At 41.3% G+C, this 26144-nt stretch overlaps 2 protein-coding genes across 5 annotated transcripts in view; both read left to right on the forward strand.

Moving 5' to 3' along the window:
* The window catches only part of calr (calreticulin), a 31500-nt gene extending 21357 nt beyond the window's left edge, over window positions 1-10143 (forward strand). The window contains exons 8-9 of the mRNA XM_061888670.1: window positions 8552-8644; window positions 8737-10143. Coding sequence (XP_061744654.1) covers window positions 8552-8644; window positions 8737-8973 — 330 coding nt within the window. The 3' untranslated portion in view covers window positions 8974-10143. The remainder of the gene's footprint in view (window positions 1-8551; window positions 8645-8736) is intronic.
* Window positions 10144-13808: 3665 nt separating this feature from the next.
* eps15 (epidermal growth factor receptor pathway substrate 15) overlaps window positions 13809-26144 on the forward strand; it is a 79255-nt gene continuing 66919 nt past the window's right edge. Inside the window, exon 1 of one of the 4 annotated variants that reach the window (XM_061888538.1) lies at window positions 13809-13966. In XM_061888538.1, the coding sequence (XP_061744522.1) occupies window positions 13940-13966 (27 nt within the window). In that variant the 5' untranslated portion in view covers window positions 13809-13939. The remainder of the gene's footprint in view (window positions 13967-26144) is intronic. The other 3 variants (XM_061888539.1, XM_061888535.1, XM_061888536.1) reach the window with 3 other exon arrangements.

The following is a 26144-nucleotide window of genomic DNA, read 5'->3' on the forward strand; positions in this document are numbered from 1 at the left end:
AAAAAGTCCTCTGTCCAATACCACATGAATTGATTGGTTTTTGGCATCTTATTTGTCCAGCTTTCATTCTCGTTTTTACACACCTTACAAGAAATACGTTGGCGGCAAACTCCGTCGCTTGCTTGCTTGTGCACTCTAGCTTTGTGAGACTTATTTTGTAGCGCAGGCAAGATGAAGCAGTGCTTTTATTGTGAAGACAGGAACTGTGCAGTCGGCCTTTAGAGTTTTGACAGCAGGTATGGCGCAAAAGTCTGTTGTTAATAATATTATTTCGTCGTCTTCCTCTCTCTGTGAGGTGTTTGTTTAGTTTTACGTGAGTGCCAATTATGAGTTTCTAAATACGCAAATTAAGGAGTCACGGATGAGACCTGATTTTCAGCTGGGAGCGACAAAACAGTAAATAATCACAAGACATATATACTATTAACCACAACACGAACAGGCTTACCGTATTTCCTTGGATAGCCGCCGGGCATGTAATATGCGCCTGCCTTGAATTACTGCCGGGACAAACTCGCTCCCCAAATTAATAAGCGCATGCTTACTTTTACCGCCGGGTCAAATTCGTGACGTCACGAGTGATGCTTCCCCTGTCTTTTTCAAAATGGCGGAGGAGTTTTCTTTGCTTTTTCTATGTGTAAACCAAGGGTCTTGTTCCACAGCCATACAGATCACACCAATGGTTGTGATTAAAAACAACTTTAACACTCTTAATAATAAGTGCCACACTGTGAACCCACACCAAACACATTTCTGGAGAACATTGGCTCTGTAACACATTATAAACGCAACATAACACTTACCTAGAATGCAATGCATCCATGACTCTTGGCTATATTAGCACCAAACCCCACCATCCCCCTTTGTGCGTCCATTGAGGTGGGCGGGGTTGGGGGCACGTGTATAATATAGCCAAGAGTCATGGATGCATGGAATTATGGGTAATTCCATGCATCCATGGAATTAGCTGTTTGGTGCTTATGCACCAAACAGCAGTTCAGAGTACCCACCCTTTTTGGGAACACTCGAGGGAGTACTGGAAAGTGCTCCCCCAGGTGATTCCCTTGTCCTACTGGGAGACTTCAACGCTCACGTTGGCAGCGACAGTGAAACCTGGAGAGGCGTGATTGGGAAGAATGGCCGCCCAGATCTGAACCCGAGTGGTGTTTTGTTATTGGACTTTTGTGCTCGTCACAGTTTGTCCATAACAAACACCATGTTCAAACATAAGGGTGTCCATATGTGCACTTGGCACCAGGACACCCTAGGCCGCAGTTCCATGATCGACTTTGTAGTTGTGTCATCGGATTTGCGGCCTCATGTTTTGGACACTCGGGTGAAGAGAGGGGCGGAGCTTTCTACCGATCACCACCTGATGGTGAGTTGGCTGCGATGGTGGGGGAGGATGCCGGACAGACCTGGAAGGCCGAAACGCATTGTGAGGGTCTGCTGGGAACGTCTGGCAGAGTCTCCTGTTAGACAAAGTTTCAATTCCCATCTCCGGAAGAACTTTGAACATGTCACGAAGGAGGTGCTGGACATTGAGTCCGAGTGGACCATGTTCCGCACCTCTATTGTCGAGGCGGCAGATCGGAGCTGTGGCCGCAAGGTAGTTGGTGCCTGTCGGGGCGGTAATCCTAAAACCCCTTGGTGGACACCAGCGGTGAGGGATGCCGTCAAGCTGAAGAAGGAGTCCTATCGGGTCCTTTTGGCTCATAGGACTCCGTAGGCAGTGGACAGGTACCGACAGGCCAAGCGGTGTGCAGCTTCAGCCGTCGCGGAGGCAAAAACTCGGACATGGGAGGAGTTTGGGGAAGCCATGGAAAACGACTTCCGGACGGCTTCGAAGCGATTCTGGACCACCGTCCGCCGCCTCAGGAAGGGGAAGCAGTGCACTATCAACACCGTGTATGGTGCGGATGGTGTTCTGCTGACCTCAACTGCGGATGTTGTGGATAGGTGGAAGGAATACTTCGAAGACCTCCTCAATCCCACCAACACGTCTTCCTATGAGGAAGCAGTGCCTGGGGGGTCTGTGGTGGACTCTCCTATTTCTGGGGCTGAGGTCGCTGAGGTAGATAAAAAGCTCCTCGGTGGCAAGGCCCCAGGGGTGGACGAGATCCGCCCGGAGTTCCTTAAGGCTCTGGATGCTGTGGGGCTGTCTTGGTTGACAAGACTTTGCAGCATCGCGTGGACATCGGGGGCGGTACCTCTGGATTGGCAGACCGGGGTGGTGGTTCCTCTCTTTAAGAAGGGGGACCGGAAGGTGTGTTCCAACTATCGTGGGATCACACTCCTCAGCCTTCCCGGTAAGGTTTATTCAGGTGTACTGGAGAGGAGGCTACGTCGGATAGTCGAACCTCGGATTCAGGAGGAACAGTGTGGTTTTCGTCCTGGTCGTGGAACTGTGGACCAGCTCTATACTCTCGGCAGGGTTCTTGAGGGTGCATGGGAGTTTGCCCAACCAGTCTACATGTGCTTTGTGGACTTGGAGAAGGCATTCGACCGTGTCCCTCGGGAAGTCCTGTGGGGAGTGCTCAGAGAGTATGGGGTATCGGACTGTCTTATTGTTGCGGTCCGCTCCCTGTACGATCAGTGCCAGAGCTTGGTCCGCATTGCCGGCAGTAAGTCGAACACATTTCCAGTGAGGGTTGGACTCCGCCAAGGCTGTCCTTTGTCACCGATTCTGTTCATAACTTTTATGGACAGAATTTCTAGGCGCAGTCAAGGCGTTGAGGGGTTCCGGTTTGGTAACCGCAGGATTAGGTCTCTGCTTTTTGCAGATGATGTGGTCCTGATGGCTTCATCTGACCGGGATCTTCAGCTCTCGCTGGATCGGTTCGCAGCCGAGTGTGAAGCGACCGGAATGAGAATCAGCACCTCCAAGTCCGAGTCCATGGTTCTCGCCCGGAAAAGGGTGGAATGCCATCTCCGGGTTGGGGAGGAGACCCCGCCCCAAGTGGAGGAGTTCAAATACCTAGGAGTCTTGTTCACAAGTGGGGGAAGAGTGGATCGTGAGATCGACAGGCGGATCGGTGCGGCGTCTTCAGTAATGCGGAAGTTGTACCGATCCGTTGTGGTGAAGAAGGAGCTGAACCGGAAGGCAAAGCTCTCAATTTACCGGTCGAGCTACGTTCCCATCCTCACCTATGGTCATGAGCTTTGGGTCATGACCGAAAGGATAAGATCACGGGTACAAGCGGCCGAAATGAGTTTCCTCCGCCGTGTGGCGGGCTCTCCCTTAGAGATAGGGTGAGAAGCTCTGCCATCCGGGAGGAACTCAAAGTAAAGCCGCTGCTCCTTCACATCGAGAGGAGCCAGATGAGGTGGTTCGGGCATCTGGTCAGGATGCCACCCGAACGCCTCCCTAGGGAGGTGTTTAGGGCACGTCCAACCGGTAGGAGGCCACGGGGAAGACCCAGGACACGTTGGGAAGACTATGTCTCCCGGCTGGCCTGGGAACGCCTCGGGATCGCCTGGGAACGCCTCGGGATCCCCCGGGAAGAGCTAGACGAAGTGGCTGGGGAGAGGGAAGTCTGGGTTTCCCTGCTTAGGCTGTTGCCCCCGCAACCCGACCTCGGATAAGCGGAAGATGATGGATGGATGGATGGATGGATAAGTGTATATATATATATATACACTTCTTTTCCCAGCTGAGCACAAGTTAAATGTGACTGGCAAGCAATATTTATCTTATATAATATACAGCGGGGCAAAAAAGTATTTATTCAGCCACCGATTGTGCAAGTTCTCCCACTTAAAATGATGACAGAGGTCTGTAATTTTCATCAACTGTGAAAGACAGAATGTGAAAAAAAAATCCAGGAATTCACATTGTAGGAATTTTTAAGAATTTATTTGTAAATTATGGTGGAAAATAAGTATTTGGTCAATAACAAAAATTCAACTCAATACTTTGTAATATAACCTTTGTTGGCAATAACAGAGGTCAAACGATTACTATAGGTCTTTACCATGTTTGCACACAAAGTAGCTGGTATTTTGGCCCATTCCTCTATGCAGATCTTCTCGAGAGCAGTGATGTTTTGGGGCTGTCGCCGAGTAACACAGACTTTCAACTCCCTCCACAGATTTTTTATGGCGTTGAGGTCTGGAAACTGGCTAGGCCACCCCCAAGACTTTCAAATGTTTCTTACGGAGCCACTCCTTAGTTGCCCGGGCGGTGTGTTTGGGATCATTGTCATGCTGGAAGACCCGGCCATGTTTCATCTTCAAAGCTCTCACTGATGGAAGGAGGTTTTGGCTCAAAATCTCACGATACATGACCCCATTCATTCTTTCCTTAACATGGATCAGTCTTCCTGTCACCTTGGCAGAAAAACAGCCCCAAAGCATGATGTTTCCACCCCAGTGCTTCAAAGTAGGTGTGGTGTTTTTGGATGCAACCCAGTATTCTTCTTCCTCCAAACACGACGAGTTGAGTTTATACCAAGAAGTTCTATTTTGGTTTCATCCGACCACATGACATTCTCCCATGTGCTCTCTGGCAAACCTCAGACGGGCCTGGACATGCACTGGCTTAAGCAGAGGGACACGTCTGGCACTGCAGGATTTGATTCCCTGTAGGCGTAGTGTGCTACTGATGGTAACCTTTGTTACTTTGGTCCCAGCACTCTGCAGGTCAATTACCAGTTCCCCCCGTGTGGTCCGGGGATTTTTGCTCACTGTTCTCATGATCATTTTGACCCCAAGGGATGAGATCTTGCGTGGAGCCCCATGATCGAGGGAGATTATCAGTTGTCTTGTATGTCTTCCATTTTCTGATAATTGCTCCCACAGTTGATTTTTTCACACCAAGCTGCTTGCCTAGTGTAGATTCACTCTTCCCAGTCTGGTGCAGGTCTATAATTATTTTCCTGTTGTCCTTCGACAGCTCTTTGGTCTTGGCCATAGTGGAGTTTGGAGTCTGACTGTTTGAGACTGTGGACAGGTGTCTTTTATACAGATAGCAAGTTCAAACAGGTTCCATTAATACAGGTAACAAGTGGAGGACAGAAGAGCTTCATAAAGAAGTTACAGGTCTGTGAGAGCCAGAGATCTTCCCTTGTTTGAAGTGCCCAAATACTTATTTTCCACCATAATTTACAAATACATTATTAAAATGTTTTGCCCCACTGTGTGTGTGTATATGTGTGTATATGTGTGTGTGTGTGTGTGTGTGTGTGTGTGTGTGTGTGTGTGTGTGTGTGTGTGTGTGTATATGTATATCCATCCATCCATCTTCTACCGCTTATTCCCTTTTGGGGTTGCGGGGGGCGCTGGCGCCTATCTCAGCTACAATCGTGTATATATATATATATATATATATATATATATAAAAATATGGCCATTACAAGTTTATTATTAAGTCCATCTTACAGGAGGTTGTAACCATGCATGGCTGATACAGGAGCAGCAGTGGAGGTTTCATGGGGATTCTACATTTAAATCCCGTAATTGTAGCCTACATAAAATGTAATGGTAGTGCTTTGGTCAAAATTTTGCATAGATTTTGTTTTACAGACCATCTTTAAGCAGTTTCCTGAATGTGTCTACAGAATGCGCTGTTTGGTGGGCCGTCTTATTTACATGCCGAAGTCCTGTTCCAGGCCAAGCACTTTTTGACTGTGACTTCTCTCTGTCAGCCGTGTTGTAGTTTTCAACACTTCCATATCAAGTCTACTGACATACAAGTTCATACAAAGGTGCCCAACTTTTTCTGCAGGCGCGCTACTTTTCAATTGACCAAGTCGAGGGCATCTACCTCTTTCATATATATATATTACAGATGTCCGATAATGTCGGACTGCCGTTATTATCGGCCTATAAATGCTTTAAAATATAATATCGGAAAAAAGTAAAATTTATAAAAAAATTTAAACCACCTCTCTACGGAGTAGTACACGGATGTAGGGAGAAGTATAGCTGAGGACATCAATGGTGCGGTCCAGAATCCTGAGCACTTCTGTTATGCCGAGGAGACCAAAATGGCGTGGGAGGAAGGAAAATTGTTGCCCCGATCACATAATATCTACGGCTTTTCACACACACACACACACACACACACACACACACACACACACACACACACACACACACACACACACACACGCACGCACAAGTGAATGCAAAGCATACTTGGTCAACAGCCATACAGGTCACAGTCAGGGTGGCCGTATAAACAACTTTAACACTTTTACAAATATGCGCCACACTGTGAACCCACACCAAACAATGACAAACACATTTTGGGAGAACATCCGCACCGTAACACAACATAAACACAACAGAACAAATACCCAGAATCCCTTGCAGCACTAACTCTTCCTGGATGCTACAATATACATCCCAACCCCGGCCACCTCAACCTCTTCATGCTCTCTCAGAGAGAGCATGTCCCAAATTCCAAGCTGCTGTTTTGAGGCATGTTTAAAATAAAAATAAAAAGCACTTTATGACATCAATAATAAATATGGCAGTGCCATGTTAGCGTTTTTTTTCATAACTTGAGTTGATTTACTTTGGAAAACCTTGTTACATTGTTTAATGCATCCAGCCGGGCATCACAACAAAATTAGGCATAATAATGTGTAACGGTACACAAATATTTCGGTTCGGTACGTACCTCGGTTTAGAGGTCAGGGTTAGGTTCAGTTTCGGTACAGTAAGAAAACAACAAAATATACGTTTTTCGGTTATTTATTTACCAAATTTGCAAAATCTTCCACCAAAAATATTTTTCTTAATGGAATATTTGATGTGAAGTAATGGGAACCTTGGATAGGTCAATAATTCATAACAACATTTATTTTGATTCAATATTATGTTTTGAGCAATGACAGTTTGAAAGAAAAAAAACAGCTTTGTTTTATTAGTCAACATTGCAACTTTTTCTAAATTACATTTAACCTTCAAGCTTTTTTATTTCACTTTTGTTATGTTTTTGTTAATTTTAATAGTATTTCTAGAATGTGCCGTAGGTCTTTAAAACATTAGCTGTGCCCCTCCAGGGCACACTTTTGACACCCCTGCTATAGATAATGAAAAATTAAATGTGATAAATCAATTGATAAAAAGCAGAGCCTGGAGACGCATGCGCGTTTATCATAACTCTCTCGCTCTCTGCCCCTCCCTCACCAATGCTGCTGCTCCGCGTACAATTTGTTTTGTTTTTAACTCCTTAACCCTCAACGTACATTGTTAATACATGCAACCATAACTCAAAACGCCGGACATTTGAGGCATTTAAGAAACTCTGCCCTGACAGCTCCGCAAAATAGGACATGTACGGTGAAAAGAGGACGTATCGTCAGTCTATCCTCGCCCGGTCGCTGCTAGCATGCTAGCAAATGAGGACATGTCCGGTACTTGCAGCGATCAGGCTAGGATAGACTGACCATACGTCCTCTTTTCACCAGACATGTCTTCTTTTGCGGGGCTGTCAGGGCAGAGTTTCTTAAATGCCTCAAATGTCCGGCATTTTGAATAATGTTTACTCAACTTAATTTGTCCTGTGGAAACTCGTTCGATACACCTCCGCACCGAACCGAAACCCCCGTACCGAAACTGTTCAATACAAATACACGTACTGTTACACCCCTAATAATGTGGTAAGTCCACAACTGTATATATCTGTATCGGTTGATATTCCAATCGGTAATTAAGAGTTGGACAATATCGGATATCGGCAAAAAATATCGGACATCTCTAATATATATATCCACCGTATTTTTCTGAGTATAAGTCGCACCTGCCGAAAATGCATAATAAAGAAGGAAAAAAACATTCAAGTCGCACTGGAGTATAAGTCGCATTTTTGGGGGAAATTTATTCGATAAATCCCAACACCGAGAATAGACATTTGAAAGGCAATTTAAAATAAATAAAGAATAGTGAACAACAGGCTGAATAAGTGTACGTTTATATAACGCATAAATAACCAACTGATAAGGTTCCTGGTATGTTAACTTAACATATTATGGTAAGAGTCATTCAAATAACTATAACATATAGAACATACTACACGTTTACCAAACAATCTGTCACTCCTAATCGCTAAATCCGATTAAATCTTATACGTCTAGTCTCTCACGTGAATGAGCTAAATAATATAATTTGATATTTTACGGTAATGTGTTAATTTCACACATAAGTCGCTCCTGAGTATAAGTCGCACCCCCGGCCAAACTATGAAAAAAAGTGTGACTTATAGTCCGAAAAATACAGTAGTTATATGTATTTATTTATGAAAAATACTTTTTTGTTAACAAGTTAAAGGTGTTTAAATAAATCGAGCATGTTTAATAGTTGGAATAATTTTTTTCACTCTGTTTTAGCCACAAATGATGGCTTCTATTATAAAAGTCTGACAATGCCAGTAGAAGTCATCATCTAGAGTGAAACTGTCACCAGGCAATTTGAGCAAGAAGTGTAAAAACATGTTAATCACTGATACAGAATGTCAACGATAACACACAGTACCACACTTTTGTAATGGATTTGGGGTTTAAGTATTCCAAATGTTACAACCTTGCTGGTGTATTTTCTGTAGGTGAAATCAGGCACCATCTTTGACAACTTCCTCATCACTAATGACCCCAAACTGGCGGAGCAGGTTGGCGACGACACATGGGGCAAAACTAAGGTATGTGATCTTGTCAATTCTTTGACAAGAATTGACAATTCACTTTTTTATAAGTTTTCCTTCTTTTTCTTTTTTTTTTTTTTACTGATCAGGATGCAGAGCAAAAGATGAAAGAAAGTCAGGACGAGGAGGAGCGGAAGAAGCGGGAGGAAGAAGACAAGCAAAACCGAGATGAGGCAAAGGATGAAGAGGATGAAAAAGAAGGAGATGATGACGATGATGATGATGATGATGATGATGATGATGATGAGGGGGACGGTGAGGATGATGAGGAAAATCATGAGGATGAAGATGAAGACACAGAGTCCCCCATGAAGGATGAGTTATAAACAATTGCAATGCAAGGAGAAGTTTAAAGAATGGACTGTCTGTGAAGCACTGGAAGCAGGCTGAAGACTCACGCTTGTGGGAGGGTTGTTTGTTCACAGTTTATGGTTAAAAATTGGAAATGTTTTGTTTTTTTGTTTTCTTTAAGTGTGACATGGACATAACTTGTAACCTGCCCAACGACCTAAGTAATTATCTTCTGGAAAATTTCTGCTGGCCTCACCCACTGTCCTGCTGTTGGAAGTAAAGATCCTGTCTGAATGTTGAAAGTGGTTTAGCATATTTGAAAGGTTTTCTTACTTTTAAAAACCACTTTTTAACACATTTGTCCTATCCTTATATTGATAATAATGATGATTATTATATAATATAATTTAAAAATGAAGCCACATATTTATTATTTTAATTTTTTGTTTGCAGTTTGTAGCTTAGATCAACATGTAAAAGATTTGTGTTTTGGCAAAACCTGCGATGTTAGGATAAATATAAGTAGTGTGTGAATGTGAGTGTGATTGTTGTCTATCTGTGTTGGCCCTGCGATGAGGTGGTGACTTGTCCAGGGTGTACCCCGCCTTCCGACCAAATGCAGCTGAGATAGGCTCCAGCATCCCCAAGACCCCCAAAGGGACAAGCGGTAGAAATGAATGGATGGATGGACGTTTATTTGCTGAGTGGAGGTTTTTGTTTGGAAACAAATTTGTTGTAATATCATTATTTGTCTGGTAATGCTGTTTTCATTTTTAGTGCTAAATTTCAATCCCAGTCCGATGTTTCAGCAGAAATTATTTCAAGTTGGGCATCAGAACCTCTAAACTGAAGTCCTGTTATGGTCGCTGTTAACTTCCATTTTTTTGCACTGTACAATTACCACGTGTGTGCACATAGTCAGTAGTGTGTTTGAATAGATGTGAAGTACTCCAGTAGCAGGAAGTCTTTTTAGGTTCACTCATTTTGTGCATACACAAGTCAGCTGTCCTGCAACTCAAGACTAGCCAAAGGGGTAAGCGCTCATGTTGTTGTTGTTTTTTTAGTAAGACAGCATTTTTGTACTAATACTGGTGGTAAATTGAACGTGCAGAGATTTATTGCAGTGAAAAAAGACAGATCCGTCCAAATAAAAGCAACCACAGAAAAACGACTAAACCCTAATTAAAAAAATCATACAAATATTGGTCACTTGTCCATCATGCTTTATTAAAAAAAAAAAAAAAAAATGGTGTGAAAAAATGTTTGTATAAAAAAAAGTATGGATACATGTTACTTGTGTGTATGTATATATGTATATATATATATATATATATATATATATATATATAATATCTGTATATACATACATACACACACGTGTGTGTTTGTGTGTGTATATATTATACACACCTACGTGTTGCATTAAAAAAAACATACAAATACTGGCCACTTGTCCATCATGCCTACAAAAAATACTACACTGGTGTGACAAAATGTTTATATAAAAAAAGTGTATGTATACACGTGTGTGTGTATATATATATATATATACAAACCCCGTTTCCATATGAGTTGGGAAATTGCGTTAGATGTAAATATAAACGGAATACAATGATGTGCAAATAATTTGCAACCCATATGTGATGTTCAAACTGATAAACTTTTTTTTTTTGCTAATCATTAACTTTATAATTTGATGCCAGCAACACGTGAAAAAGAAGTTGGGAAAGGTGGCAATAAATACTGATAAAAGTTGAGGAATGCTCATCAAACACTTAATAGGAACATCCCACAGGTGTGCAGGCTAATTGGGAACAGGTGGGTGCCATGATTGGGTATAAAAACAGCTTCCCAAAAAATGCTCAGTCTTTCACAAGAAAGGATGGGGCGAGGTACACTCCTTTGTCCACAACTGTGTGAGCAAATAGTCAAACAGTTTAAGAACAACGTTTCTCAAAGTGCAATTACAAGAAATTTAGGGATTTTAACATCTACAGTCCATAATATCATCAAAAGGTTTAGAGAATCTGGAGGAATCACTCCACCTAAGCGGCATGGCCTTAAACCAACATTGAATGACCGTGACCTTCGATACCTCAGACGGCACTGTAACAAAAACCGACATCAATCTCTAAAGGATATCAACACATGGGCTCAGGAACACTTCAGAAAACCACTGTGACTAAATAAAGTTTGTTCCTACATCTGTGTGTGCAAGTTAAAGCTCTACTATGCAAAGCGAAAACCATTTATCAACAACATCCAGAAACGCGGCCGGCTTCTCTGGGCCCGACATCATCTAAGATGGACTGATACAAAGTGGAAAAGTCTTCTTTGGTCTGATGAGTCCACGTTTCAAATTGGTTTTGGAAATATTCGACATCGTGTCATCCGGACCAAAGGGGAAGCGAACCACCCAGACTGTTACCGACGCAAAGTTCAAAAGCCAGCATCTGTGATGGTATGGGGGTGCATTACTGCCCAAGGCATGGGTAACTTACACATCTGTGAAGGCACCATTAATTCATACAGGATTTTGAACAACATATGCTGCCATCTAAGCGCCGTCTTTTTCATGAATGCCCCTGCTTATTTCAGCAAGACAATGCCAAACCACATTCAGCACGTGTTACAACAGCGTGTCTTTGTAAAAAAAAGAGTGGGGGTACTTTCCTGGCCCGCCTGCAGTCCAGACCTGTCTCCCATCGAAAATGTGTGGCGCATTATGAAGCGTAAAATATGACAGCGGAGACCGAGGACTGTTGAACGACTGAAGCTCTACATGAAACAAGAATGGGAAAGAATTCCACTTTCAAAGCTTCAACAATTAGTTTCCTCAGTTCCCAAACGTTTATTGAGTGTTGTTAAAAGAAAAGCTGATGCTGCCTTCCAATAATTTTGACAACTCTTATTTTTTGTGTGATAGAGTGTGATGGAGTGATACACCCAACTGCGCCCAAGAACCAATCTTCGGGCTGATGATTTTAGGTTGTCCTGAAGAATTTGGAGGTAATCCTCCTTTTTCATTGTCCCATTTACTCTCTGTAAAGCACCAGTTCATCGGCAGCAAAATAGGCGCAGAGCATAATACTACCACCACCATGCTTGACGGTAGGAAGGGTGTTCTCGGATTAAAGGCCTCACCTATTCTCCTTCAAACATTGCTGGGTATTGTGACCAAACAGCTCAATTTTTGTTTCATCTGACCACAGAACCTTCCTCCAGAAAGTCTTATCTCTGTCCGTGTGATCAGCAGCAAACTTTTGACGAGCCTTAAGGTGTCGCTTCATGAATATTTTTTGTGACAAACAAGTATGTGCTCCAATCACTATCACAAATACTGTAAATAAGGGTTGTAGAAATGATTGGAAACTCAAAGACAGCCATGAGATTATTTTCTTTACAGCTCAATTGTTGTTTCATCTGACATCACATAGACAAAGATAAGACCTTCTGGAGGAAAGTTCTGTGGTCAGATGGAAACAAAAATTTAGCTGTTTGGCCACAATACCCAGCAATATGTTTGGAGGAGAATAAGTGAGGCCTTCAATCCCAGGAACGGAATCATCAGCCCGTAGGTTTGGTCTTGGGCGCAGTTGGGTGTTCCAACAGGACAATGACCCCAAACACACGTCAAAAGTGGTAAAGGAATGGCTAAATTGGGCTCGAATTAACGTTTTAGAATCGCCTTCCCATAGTCCTGATATATATATATATATATATATATATATATATATATATATATATATATATATATATACATACATATATATACACACACACATACATATATATATATACATATAGAAATATATACATACATATACACACATATATATACACACACATGTAAATATATACATACATATATATACATATATACACATAAATATATATACATATATACACACGTGTATATATATATATATATATATATATATATATATATATATATATATATATATATATATATATATGTGTGGCTTCACAGTGGAAAAGGGGTTTGTGCGTCTGCCTCACAATACGAAGGCCCTGCAGTCCTGGGTTCAATCCCATGCTTGGGATCTTTCTGTGTGGAGTTTGCATGTCGTCCCCGTAAATGCGTGGGTTCCCTCCGGGTACTCCGGCTTCCTCCCCCTTCCAAAGACATGGGGATAGGTTGATTGGCAACACTAAATTGGCCCTAGTGTGTGAATGTGAGTGTGAATGTTGTCTGTCTATCTGTGTTGACCCTGCGATGAGGTGGCGACTTGTCCAGGATGTACCCCGCCTTCCGCCCGATTGTAGCTGAGATGCTGAGATAGACGCCAGCGCTCCCTGTGACCCCAAAAGGGAATAAGCGGTAGAAGATGGATATATATATATATATATATATATATATATATATATAACCCAATGCGCCCCGAGTCAAAAAGTTTGGGGACCCCTGCATTAGAGGTACACAGGCTCCATCTAGTGGTACACCAAATAATTATTTGATGTGTTTTATTTTCCTATTGTTAACACATTGTCACTGTTCAAACTGTGTGTAATGTTACAGCGGAAAAATATTTTACTTGTTAAATTAAACCTTTGCCTTTTTTTTTTTTTAAATGAATATTTAGGCCTACTACGCTACTGTATTTTAATGTCATGTACCAATGGCGGAACCAAGACAAGTGTTTTTTATGAGGTGGTACCCGTAAAGCAAACGTTTGAGAACCACTGGTATGCATAGTATTGATGTAATAAATACACGCAATATATGTATTGTTCCTAAAATAAATAAATACATAAATAAAAGACCAAAACAGGGACACAAAAAAACTACTTTTTAGTGCCTCAACAATCCCTGGTTTGAGGCAAGGGCAAGGTCTCAGCCTTCCAATTATGAGTTGAAGGCCTCGGTTCAAGAATGTATTCCTTCCTGTCGGCGAGGTCCAGTTCCAGGTTTTGTGGCGGCCTGAGAGCGAGTGTCAGTGTGTGTCAGGCAGGCAACGTGAAGACAGCAGCAGAAAGACTATGGCCGCCTCTCTGACTCTGACTCAGGTAACACTCTCTTAACACCGGCTTTGGACCACAGACACAGCTCCATGTCCTTCGCATCCCCAACTCGGATACTCTCCGACAAACGAAGTGGACTCCGGCGGCATAAATCGAGCGTTTACGTCGACTATTTAGCTGTTTTTAGTGGCGGGAGTTGACAGTGCAAGCTGGTGACTGGGAAAAGTTTCTGCCTAATCTCTTGTGGGACTGGAAGGGCGTAGCTAGCTAGCTAACTAACATGCTAGCTAGCAAACTGATAGTTTATGTGCGGTGTTGGCTCGTTTTGACTCATTTTTTAAATCCTATTTACGTTAGACAGTGTAACCATTCTAAGCTTGGTTTTGTGTTGTTTCAAAATTCCGCCACCTTTGCGGTTAAATTGTCGTTAATATTGACATGTGTGGCTGTGGTTGGGATTACTTGTCATTTTTCTGGACATTAAACACCTCTACTGAGTAACTTCAATTTAATTAATTCAGCTTGGTTTAGCGGGAACCTGTTTATTGTTCCTATTTGAAGTGTTTCTAAATCGTCTCCCTTATGACTTTGGATCAAGTGACTGCACAAATTGTAATAAGTTATTTATCATCTTGCAGGCAGGTGTCAGTACTAGGTTACACTTGTCACCTGAGCCACTGTCGCCTATAGCAACACAAGAGAGAAGCTGAGAGTGAGAGTGGAATCATTGCTGTAAAAGTGGTGCAATGTTTAAAACAGGGGTCTCGGCCCGCGAGACGTTATTTTGCGGCCCCCACCTTGATATGAAAGTGTAATGTTAGTGCGGCCCTCAAGTTTTATATGAATGGCGCTTGACAGCGTTGTGTTATCTGGGTCCAAAATGGCTCTTTTAACGTTCTGGGTTGCCTACCTTTGTGTTCGTGGAAAAGCGGCAAATAAGTGGAAGCGACAGAGATCTTGCCATGGAGACGAGGTTTTTCTTACGTGCCTGGCTGTAGTCAGCGACACCTGTCCGTCAGTAATAACAGTCCCCGATAACCTAGACCAATTCAAACCGTTGTGGAGATGTCCGATAATATTGGACTGCCGGTATTATCGGCCGATAAATGCTTTAAAATGTATTATCGGAAATTATCGGTATCAGTTTCAAAAAGTTAAATTTATGACTTTTTAAAACGCCGCTGTACAGAGTGGTACACGGATGTAGGGAGAAGTACGGAGCACCAATAAACTTTAAAGGCACTGCCTTTGCATGCCGGCCCAGTCACATAATATCTACGGCTTTTCACACACACAAGTGAATGCAATGCATACTTGGTCAACAGCCATACAGGTCACACTGTTGCCAATATGTGCCACACTGTGAACCCACACCAAAAAAGAATGACAAACTCATTTCGGGAGAACATCCACTCTGCAACACAACATGAACACAATAGAACAAATACCTGGAATCCCTTGCAGCAATAACTCTTCCGGGACGCTGCAATATTTTTTTTTCTTGCGGCCCAGCCTCACCCAGACTCTGCATCCAGTGGCCCCCAGGTGAATTGAGTTTGAGACCCCTGGTTTAAAATGACTAAGAGTGTAACGGTTAATTGGATATATCGATTTATATTCCTTATATTAGTGTTTTTCAACCTCTGTGTGCGCCATGAGATATTTTCCATCCATTTTCTACCGCTTGTCCCTTTTGGGATCGCGGGGGGTGTTGGAGCCTATCTCAGCTGCATTCGGGCGAAAGGCGGGGTACACCCTGGACAAGTCGTCACCTCATCGCAGGGCCAACACGGATAGACAGACAACATTCACACTCACATTCACACACTAGGGCCAATTGTTTTTTTTCCAGTGTTGCCAATCAACCTATCCCCAGGTGCATGTTTTTGGCGGTGGGAGGGAGTGAACCCACGCAGTCACGGGCAGAACATACAAACTCCACACAGAAAGGTCCCGAGCCCGGGATTGAACCCAGGACGACTCAGGACTTTCGTATTGTGAGGTACATGCACTAATCCCTGTGCCACTGTGATGTCATTTCACCTATTTGGGTTGAAATATTTTTTGCCAACCAGTAATTGGGATCTGCAAATAATGTGCCGTTGTTGAGTGCCGGTGCTGTCTAGAGCGCGGCAGAGTAACCATGTAATACTCTTCCATATCAGTAGGTGGCAGCAGGTAGCTAATTGCTTTGTAGATGCGGGAACATGGTTTGCTGTGATCACAATATGCAGACGAGAGCGGGAGGCAGCGTGCAGGAAAAAGGTATCTAACGCTTAAACCACAAGTAAACAAAAGGCGAGCGACGCTAAGAAAAGGCACTGAAGCTTAGGGATGGCTATGCAAAGCGAAACTAAAACTGAACTGGCTGCAAAGTAAACAAAAACAGAATGCTGGACCACCTCAAAGACTTACAGCGTGTGGAGCAGCAGACGGCGTCCAGAAAGTACATCCGTACATGACAATGACAATCAACAACAAAATAGTAGCACAAGACAAGAACTAAAACACTACACACATGAAAACACCCAAAAAAAGTCCAAATAAGTTATGGCGTGATGTGACAGTTTGTGACAGTACACATATATTGAGACAAGAGCTATAGTGGTGCATGCTTGGTTATGGTTTGAATTTATATCCGACGCATGCGAGAACTAGGGCTGGGCGATATATCGATATATACGATATATTGCGGGTTTGTCTCTGTGTGACATAGAAAATGACTATATCATAATATTAGAGTATACGTTCTCACGCAGGACTTTTAGCTGCGGGCGAACACTTCAGGCTCTCCTCACTCTTCCTGTGTCTCCTCTTAGACAAGCAGGCGCACATTCGTCACAAACTGTCACGTCGCACATAACATACACGCCTTTGCAGGGCAGAGAGATAGCGGCGTGGCTAACGTTAGCTGCTAACGTAACCGTACGAGAGAAAGATGCTGCGGATCTGGTAACAAATGAAGGAAGACTTAATTCCCAAGAAAAACAGCAGGGTTTCCATCGTCTGGCGGTGGTTCGGCTTCAAGTGGGAATATGTCAAACAGACAACCGTAATTTGTCAAGTGTGGGGGGGAAAAGCGTGGCTATAAAAAGAAGCATTACTGCTAATATGTAGCATCATTTGAAAAGTCACTCGCTAGACAATGAGGAGGATTTCATAACCTTAGTAACATATCACATAGTGAAGGACTAAAACTATTTGATTTCCTATTATGCAGCTCATTTTTATTTGACACTTAAAATGTCTTTGACAATCTTGCAATTTATGTTTTGTAAATGGCTTGAATGTTTGTGTCATTGCTTAATAACTTTAATAAATTCACTTTTGGTCAATTGACTTAGTTGTGATTTCCCTCTCTGCATGAAAGTTTAAAAGTAGCATATATTAATGCAGTATGAAGAAGAATGTTTTAATGTAGACACATAGAATCATCATACTGCTGTGATTATATGCATCAAGTGTTCATTCAAGGCCAAGGCAAAATATCGTAATATATATCGTATATCGCAATATGGCCTAAAAATTTCGCAATATTAAAAAAAGGCAATATCGCCCAGCCCTAGCGAGAACTACTTTCAGCAGCTTTCTGTTCGTAGTGTTCCTCAGGATTTTTCCAAAGAAAAAAATGTGACTTCGCTCGAAAAAAGTTGAAAAACACTGCCTTAGATCAGTGTTTTTTTCAACCACTGTGCTGTGAGATACTGTATGGTGTGCTGTAGGAGATTATGTAGTTTCACCTATTTGGGTTAGAACATTTTTTTGCAAACTGCAAATAATGTGCCGTTGTTGCTTGTCGGTGCTGTCTAGAGCTCGGCAGAGTAACCACGTTGTTCTCTATATCAGTAGATGGAAGCTGGTAGCTAATTGCTTTTTAGATGTCGGAAACACGTTGTGTGAGACGATGATGGTTTGTCGTGATCACAATATGCGGGAGGCAGCGTGCAGGGAAAAGGTATCTACCGCTAAAACCACAAATAAAGAAAAGGTGAGTGCCGCTAAGAAAAGGCATTGAAGTTTAGGGATGGCTATACAAAATGAAACTAAAAGCTGCAAAGTACACAAAAACAGAATGCTGGACGACAGTAAAGACTTAGAGAGTGTGGAGCAGCAGACGGCGTCCACAAAGTACATCCGTACATGACATGACAATCAACAACAAAATAGGAGCACAAGACAAAAACTAACACACTACACACAGGAAAACACCAAAAAAGTCAAAATAAGTCACGGCGTGATGTAACAGGTCGTGACAGTACACCTACTTTAAGACAAGAGCTATAGTAGTGCATGTTTGGTTATGGTTTGAATGTATAGCTAACACTTGCAAGTAATTTTCCCTCCAATTTTTTATATGTGTGAGCAAATGCCAAAACTCCTTGAGCATTCAGTGGCGCACATGTGAGCGACGGCAGAAGTGCACACTGTTATGCGCTAATCTTTTTATTTGATTTTGAGTGCGGTGTAAAATTCGCTGTGCGCAGAGGACGCGTCAGCAGTGTGCAATTGCACAGGCGTGTGCGTACCTTAGAGGGAACGTTGCTTGCAAGAACTACTTTTTACTGTCAATATCAGCAGTTTTCCGCTCATGGTGTGCCTCAGGATTTTTCCAATGAGAATGTGCCTTGGCTCAAAAAAGGTTGAAAAACACTGCCTGAGATCAGTGTTTTTCAACCATTGTGCCGTGAGATACAGTCTGGTGTGCCGCTGGAGATTATTTAGTTTCACCTATTTAGGTTAAAACATTTTTTTGCAAACCGCAAATAATGTGCCGTTGTTGAGTGTCTGTGCTGTCTAGAGCTCGGCAGAGTAACCACGTTATTCTCCTCAATATCAGTAGGTGGAAGCTGGTAGCTATTTGCTTTGTAGATGTTGGGAACACGTTGTGTGAGACGACGATGGTTTGTCGTGATTACAATATGCAGACAACAGCGGAAGGCAGAGTGCTGGTAAAACGGTAACTAATGCTTAAACCAATAATAAACAAAAGGTGAGTGCCGGTAAGAAAAGACATTGAAGCTTAGGGATGGCTATGCAAAACAAAACTAAAACTGATCTGGCTTCAAAGTAAAGAAAAACAGAATGCTGGATGACAGCAAAGACTTTGAGCGCGTGGAGCAGACGGCGTCCACAAAGTACATCCATACATGACATGACAATCAACAATTTCCACACAAAGAAGGATAAAAACAACTTAAATAGTCTTGATTGCTAAAACAAAGCAGGTGTGGGGAACTGCGCTCAAAGCAAGACATGAAACTGCTACATGAAAATACCAACAAAACAGGAAAAGCCACCAAAATAGGAGCGCAAGGCAAGAACTAAAACACTCGGGAGCACAACCATAAAACTCCAAATAAGTCATGTCGTGATGTGACTGGTCGTGACAGTACACCTACTTTGAGACTAGAAATATAATGATGCGTAGTTAGTTATGGTTTAAATTCACATCCAACAATTGCGACAACTTTTTATTGTCTTCTGAGTTTCATTTCTTAATGATTTCTGCTGGTGGTGTGCCGCCAGATTTTTTCAATGAAAAAAATGTGCCTTGGCTCAAAAAAGATTGAAAAACACTGCAGAAGAGAGAGGCTGAGAGTGAGAGTGGATTCATTGCTGTAAAAGTGACGCAATGTTTATGTCCAACTAGTCAATCAACAGTTTAAAATGATTAGGAGTGTAACGTTAAATTGGATATATCGATTTATATTTCTTATATTTAACCGCATCCATCTGTGCTCTGCAAGTTTTCCTTCTTGACAATAAGTATCGATTCAAGATCGTTTTAAAAGGGACTCAAACTTATTGAGACTAAAAAAAAGGAAAACATTGAAGAACGACAGACTTTTTGATCCATCCAGAAAGTATTTACATCACTTCTCTTTTTCCACGTCTGTAGAATTTTGTGGACAAATAATTGGAATTGAATTTTTATTCCATTTTGGAATGAGGCTGTAATATAACAAAATGTGGAAAAGGCGAAGCGCTGTGAACACTTTTCTGTATATGAAATTTAGCCCTTTTAAAGTTAAAGTCCCAACGATAGTCACACACAAACGGGGTGTGGTGAAATGATCCTCTGCATTTGACTCATCCCCATGTTCACCCCCTGGGAGGTGAGGGGAGGAGTGAGCAGCATCGGTGGCCGCTCTCGGGAATCATTTGGTGATTTAACCCCCAATTCCAACACTTGATGCTGAGTGCCAAGCAGGGAGGCAATGGGTCCCATTTTTAAAGTTTTTGGTATCAATCGGCCGGGGTTTGAACTCACAACCTTCCAGTCTCAGGGCGGACACTCTAACCACAAGGCCAATGAACAGGTCAAATTATATTTTATATTATTATGTTTATTTAAATGTTACATTTTAATGATAAAGACGTTAAAGGGGAAATCACATTTTTGGCGAATTTTCGTTCGCAATCCTTATGAGAGACAAGAAGACAAAAGGTTTTTTTTTTTTTGCATTCTGAAAATTACGTTATTCTTGGTAACTAGCAATGCAGCTAATGGGAGCAATCAATTTTGCCTCAGTTTAAATCGTCAATAACCCTTAATTTTGTTCTGTAACATGTTTAATAATCAAGCTCTAGTGAAGTGAAGTGAATTATATTTATATAGGGCTTTTCTCCAGTGACTCAAAGCGCTTTACATAGTGAAACCCAATATGTAAATTACATTTAAACCAGTGTGGGTGGCACTGGGAGCAGTAAATTGTCTTCCCCAAGGACACAACGGCAGTGACGAAGATGGCAGAAGCGGGATTCGAACCTGAAACCCTCAAGTTGCTGGCACGGCCAGTCTACCAACCGAGCTATACCGCGACATTGTTATTGTAACAATTCTAGCATATTAACACATCGGCATACTACCGTAAAAAAAAACCTTAAAAGCTAGCTACGAAAAGAAATAGGCTCGCTTCCACGTCAGCACAAAACGCGTTTGAGTTTATAATGCACAACAAAGTATGACTCACTTTATGGACAGTTGTGCATTTGGTCCAGCTGGCCGGGGAAGTTTTTAACGGTTTGTTTCGGTAAGCAATCCATTTATGTCCAAATAGCCTAGCTTCAAGTTCCACACTTACAGCTTCGGGTCAAGACAATCTCACTCTCTCGGCTTCCGTCTGTTCCAACGCCTCACCCTTATTTTGTGGTGACTTATACCAGCAATAGTTAAGCTTCAAAAAGATAAGGTTGTTAATCCTCATTTGTCCAAATATAGTCTCTTTGTTGTCTATTATGAAGTCTACCATGATTACAAAACACTCGCGTTTGTTTCCAGAAGTAGGACACACATTTGTTGCCAGAAGTTGGAAGTGCGCTGCTATGGAAACGGAAATCAATATGCGGAAGAAATCAGTGCTGGCAATTAGGGCTGGGCGATTTGGCCTTTTATTAATATCTCGATATTTTTGGGCCATTTCACGATACACAATGTATATCACAATATTTTGCCATAGCCTTGAATTAACACTTGATGCATATAATCACACCAGCATAATGATTCTATGTGTCTACTTTAAAACATTATTGGTCATACTGCATTAATATACAGGTATGCTCATTTTAAACTTTCATGCAGAGAGAGAAATCCCAACCAAGTCAATTTAGCAAAACTGTATTTATTAAACAGTTATCAAGCAGTGGCACAAACATTCATGTCATTTCCAAAACAGAAAGAGCAAGATTGTCAGACACATTTTAAAACAAGCTATTAGTGCACTTTTGTGCGTGATGTCACTGAGCTGACATATCAAAACTACACTAAATTAAAGTGCACTTTTTGGACAGAATGCCACTACAATAGTTAAAAACAAATAAAGTGCACTTTTGAGCATGATGTCACACAATATATTTCAAAAACTGTCAAATAAAAATTAGCTGCATAATAGGAAATTAAGTGTATATCTGTCCTTTATTCTGTGGTAGGTTCCTGCGGACGTTATCTTCTGTTGTTGATTTTTTTTTCATACGGTGTTTATCTGGAAATTGTTGCTTCGGCATTTTGTGGGTTTTGCACCGAACGTAGATGATGACATGTAGTTTCAAGCACTCTTCCTTCTCCAGCGGGTGACTTTTCAAATGATGCTACAAATTAGCAGTGCTGCTACTTTTTGTAGCAAGGCTTTCGCCGCATAATTTTTCAACATATTCCCGCTTGATGCCAAACCGCCGCCAGACGATGCACCATGTGCTGTTTTTCTTGGGAATTAATTATTCCTCCTATTGTTACCAGATTCGCACCTTTTTTCTCCCGTATTACCACTCGCAACGCACCGTTACCATCACAGCTAATGTGTAGCTACCTCTGCTCGGGGAGGGTGTGTGACGTTGCACACGTGACGTATGTATAAAGGTGCGCTTGTTTAAGTCTCTGTGAGAAGGAGAGACAGGAAAGAGTGGGAAACGCAGGTAGTGTAATGCCAGCAGCTCAAAGCAGCTGTGTGAGAACATATACTCAAACATCACGATATAGTCATTTTCTATATCGCACAGAGACAAACCCGCGATATATTGAGTATATCGATATATCGCCCAGCCCTACTGGCAATGATTAAAGTGACCAAAATACGGTAAATATTGTACATGTTACCTATTGTTATGAAAGTGTCTGTTACTATAATATATTTCAAGTTGTTATAGAGGGCTTTGAAGGCTACAAAGGTGAATCCTATTCTCTGCATCTTCCAAGCGTTTTATCTTCTTTAAAATCCCCCCCCAAAATGTGTTCCTGTCTCTCATAATGATTGTGAACGATAGGCAACATTCCACAAAAAGTGCAGTTCGACTTTGGGAAAGACCTGACGACTGATGGATTTTTATGGATATTAAATGTAAATAAAAGTCTGCTTACAGTGGAGCCAATGGGAAGTCCTCTATTTTGCCCATTTAATCCAACAAATAACCCTTCAAAAACCGCCAACAATACTCCAGGAACAAATAAATGCAAGAGATGGATTAAGAAGGTAATGGAAATTAGAAAGCGAGGGGCCCACACCATCAATAGGGATTAAGGTGCATAAATGATTACGCACATCTGGGACATTGCCCTTCATCAGTGAGGCCAGGGCGGAGAACAGAACTTTTTTTAGCAGGTAAATCTACTGTTAAAATGTTGGTTACTGTAGTTTCATTGAAAATGTGAACAGAAAAGGTATCCTTGTTAATTCAAATGAAAGTTTTTCTTACACTTTATTAAAATAAGATGTGAATGCATTGACCATTTATTTTTGTTTACTTGCTTATTTGTACCCATAATACATGTATACCTAATTCACTTACAAAAATTACAGGAATAGCAAACTTCACCTGCAGTGTCCAATATCCAATATTTATTTCACAGTCACAGTGGTTGACTTTTTTTGCTAAAAAATTACTTAATCGATTTCAACTCACTGAACCATTTTGGATCATATCGTTCTGAAAAACAATATTGTCCCTGAATCGAATTGGCAACCACATGTTCTTATCAAATTGAATTTAATGTTAAATCGAAACAAATTATTGTTAAAACGAATCGTTCACCTCTGAAATAACACATCTCCGCTCAGTGTAGTCAGTTCTTGCTTTTTAGTGGTAATTTGAAATGAACAAGAAGCACAATTTCAGGCTGCCACATGGTATGGTATGATATATGGCTACAATAGCTTCTGGATAGGGTTCAAACAGAACATTAGAATAAAACACATCTCACATTTGATATTTTGCAGCACAATTTAAGCAGAGTACAAACTGCAGTAGTGCATAAACAATAACTCATTCAGAAAACACATCATGTGTTAAGTACATCAAATCAAAAAGTCGAAACATTATAAAAAAGTTTGCATTTGAATGGGAAAATCGACAATTCTCCTACCACTTCAAACAAGAACAGTGTGAGTATTTTCATGACACACTTCTTACAAACAGCAAAATCCTTATCCAACTTTGCCCCATCCACACCTTAGTCACACTCCTAATAATGTCGGAATTCAACAATTACTCAGAACACTAAGAAAGTTGATCAAAAGTGTAATGGTACGCCACAATCATGGTACATGCTTCCGATTTACATAAGTCACGGTTCTGTTCAGTTTTTGTACAGTAAGAGAACAAAGTGTAAAACAAAACTATGTAGCTTTTGTGTAATAACAGGTTTAAATATTTCTAAAATGAAGGGTAAACAAATTGCAGTTTTGGACGGGTAATTTGCTATTAAACACTAATTTTCAAATAATGAAATAAAGAGTACAAACAATGTTTAATAGTTTGAGTTTCTCTTCAAATCCATTGAAAAATATATATTGTTCTACACTCACACTCACGCGCAGTAACAGGGGATGCACAAATCTTATGGGATGCATGGCTGGACAGAACATCACACTGCTTGTGTCTTATTCCCTGATCTTTGTCCGTACATATTTCAAAAGCAATGTGTCCCCAAACCGGAAGAGTCTTTGATGACAGAAGAGGGTTTTTCAAGCCCTTGCTTCTTCTTAGGATTATTGCTAGCCTAAGCAAAAGCGTGACTTTGTCATGCTGTAGTTAGGCTTCCTGTCAATCACACATGTATTCTGTGTGGGCATTTAGTACAGCTCTGCACAATATGAATGTCACCGGTAGCGTGTATTTGATTTGTGCTAAAGTTTATGACTGACGCACAAATATAATTTTTGCATTAAAAAAAAAAATAATTTCAATACCATTTGTTGGCAAAACTAAAATAACTTGTGTTAAGGACTAAACAATAATAAGTGAATCCACTGTGCATTTTGGTTGTATGAGCCACATGAGAGCAGTGTGTTGTGTAAGTTAACATCATGTTTAATGCACTCTGTGTTGCAGCGGACAATTAGTTCCTGGTATACCATTATGTAAAGCAAGAAAGCAGCCTTGGTCATTGAGAGATAAGTGTGGGCAGTCAGTTATCTCTAGACTTCAACAAAACTGAAATCCAGCAGAATTTTTGGCTGACATGTAGTCATTTGGCATTTTTTTGTAATACATTTGTAAGCTGTTATGTTGTTTCCCACTCCACCTGCTCATTTTTAGAGAACATTAACACATGGGCTATATGAAAAAGGAAGTTCTAAATGTCTTCCTCTATGCCCCCACTGTGGACGGTCAGACATACTTAAAGAGGAAGTGGGGAAGTTTAGTGGCGTAAGGGTCCATTTTAGTTATTACTCGCAGCTTGAATTACTGTACACTTTTTGGATTGAAATAAACTTTTACATGAAACACCAGGAGTTTTTAAAGTGGGAGATGTGCCATGCGGCACATGAAATTAAATTAATTAAAGAACAACATATTTTTCTGACCTGTTAAGCTTATGTCCTTCATGTTTAAAGGCAAAATTAATAGATTTTATTTTCTGCTGTGAGAAACTGAACAGGGGGTGAACAGAAAACTCCACGAAAAATGTTTTTTAAAATCTGTTTTTCGCAGAGTAGTAAGGCCTACAAAATTTGTATTATTTGTACAGGCAATTCTTTATATTTTGACTGTTTATCTGTCATACAGGGGTAGCACGGTGGACCAGGGGTTAGTGCAAATGCCTCACAATACGAAGGTCTGGGCTCGGGGTCTTTCTGAGTGGAGTGTGCATGTTCTCCCCGTGACTGCGTGGGTTCCTCCCACCTCCAAAGACATGCACCTGGGGATAAGTTGATTGGCAACAGTATATTGGCCCTAGTGTGTGAATGTTGTCTGTCTCTAGCCCTGCGATGAGGTGGCGATTTCTCCAGGATTTACCCCGCCTTCCGTGCGAATGCAGCTGAGATAGGCTCCAGCGACCCCGAAAGGGACAAGTGGTAAAAAATGGATGGATGGATGGATCTGTCATACAAGTGAAAAAATAAATTACCTACAACGTAAAAAACATCTGTTTGAATTGTATTTATGAATAGTCAATCAATCATTCAAAATTAACTTATATAGCCCTTAATCACAAATGTCTCAAAGGGCTGCACAAGCCACAACGACATCCTCGGCTCAGATCCCACATCAGGGCAAGAAAAAACTCAACCCAACAGCAACTTAACTGGTCTAAAAAGTGCTCTATTTAAAAGCTAGAATATACAAATGACTTTTAAGATAGGACTTAAATGCTTCTAAATGTTATAGGCTTGCACAAATAATTGTCACAAAAACATCCAACCTTAACTTGCAATTCAGTTTAGAGAGTTACAATTCAACCCTTAAATCTGGTAAAATTACCTAACTTTGTGCTGTAGGGTATATA

Source organism: Nerophis ophidion, linkage group LG26 (genome assembly GCF_033978795.1).
Source record: "Nerophis ophidion isolate RoL-2023_Sa linkage group LG26, RoL_Noph_v1.0, whole genome shotgun sequence".
NCBI lineage: Eukaryota > Metazoa > Chordata > Actinopteri > Syngnathiformes > Syngnathidae > Nerophis > Nerophis ophidion.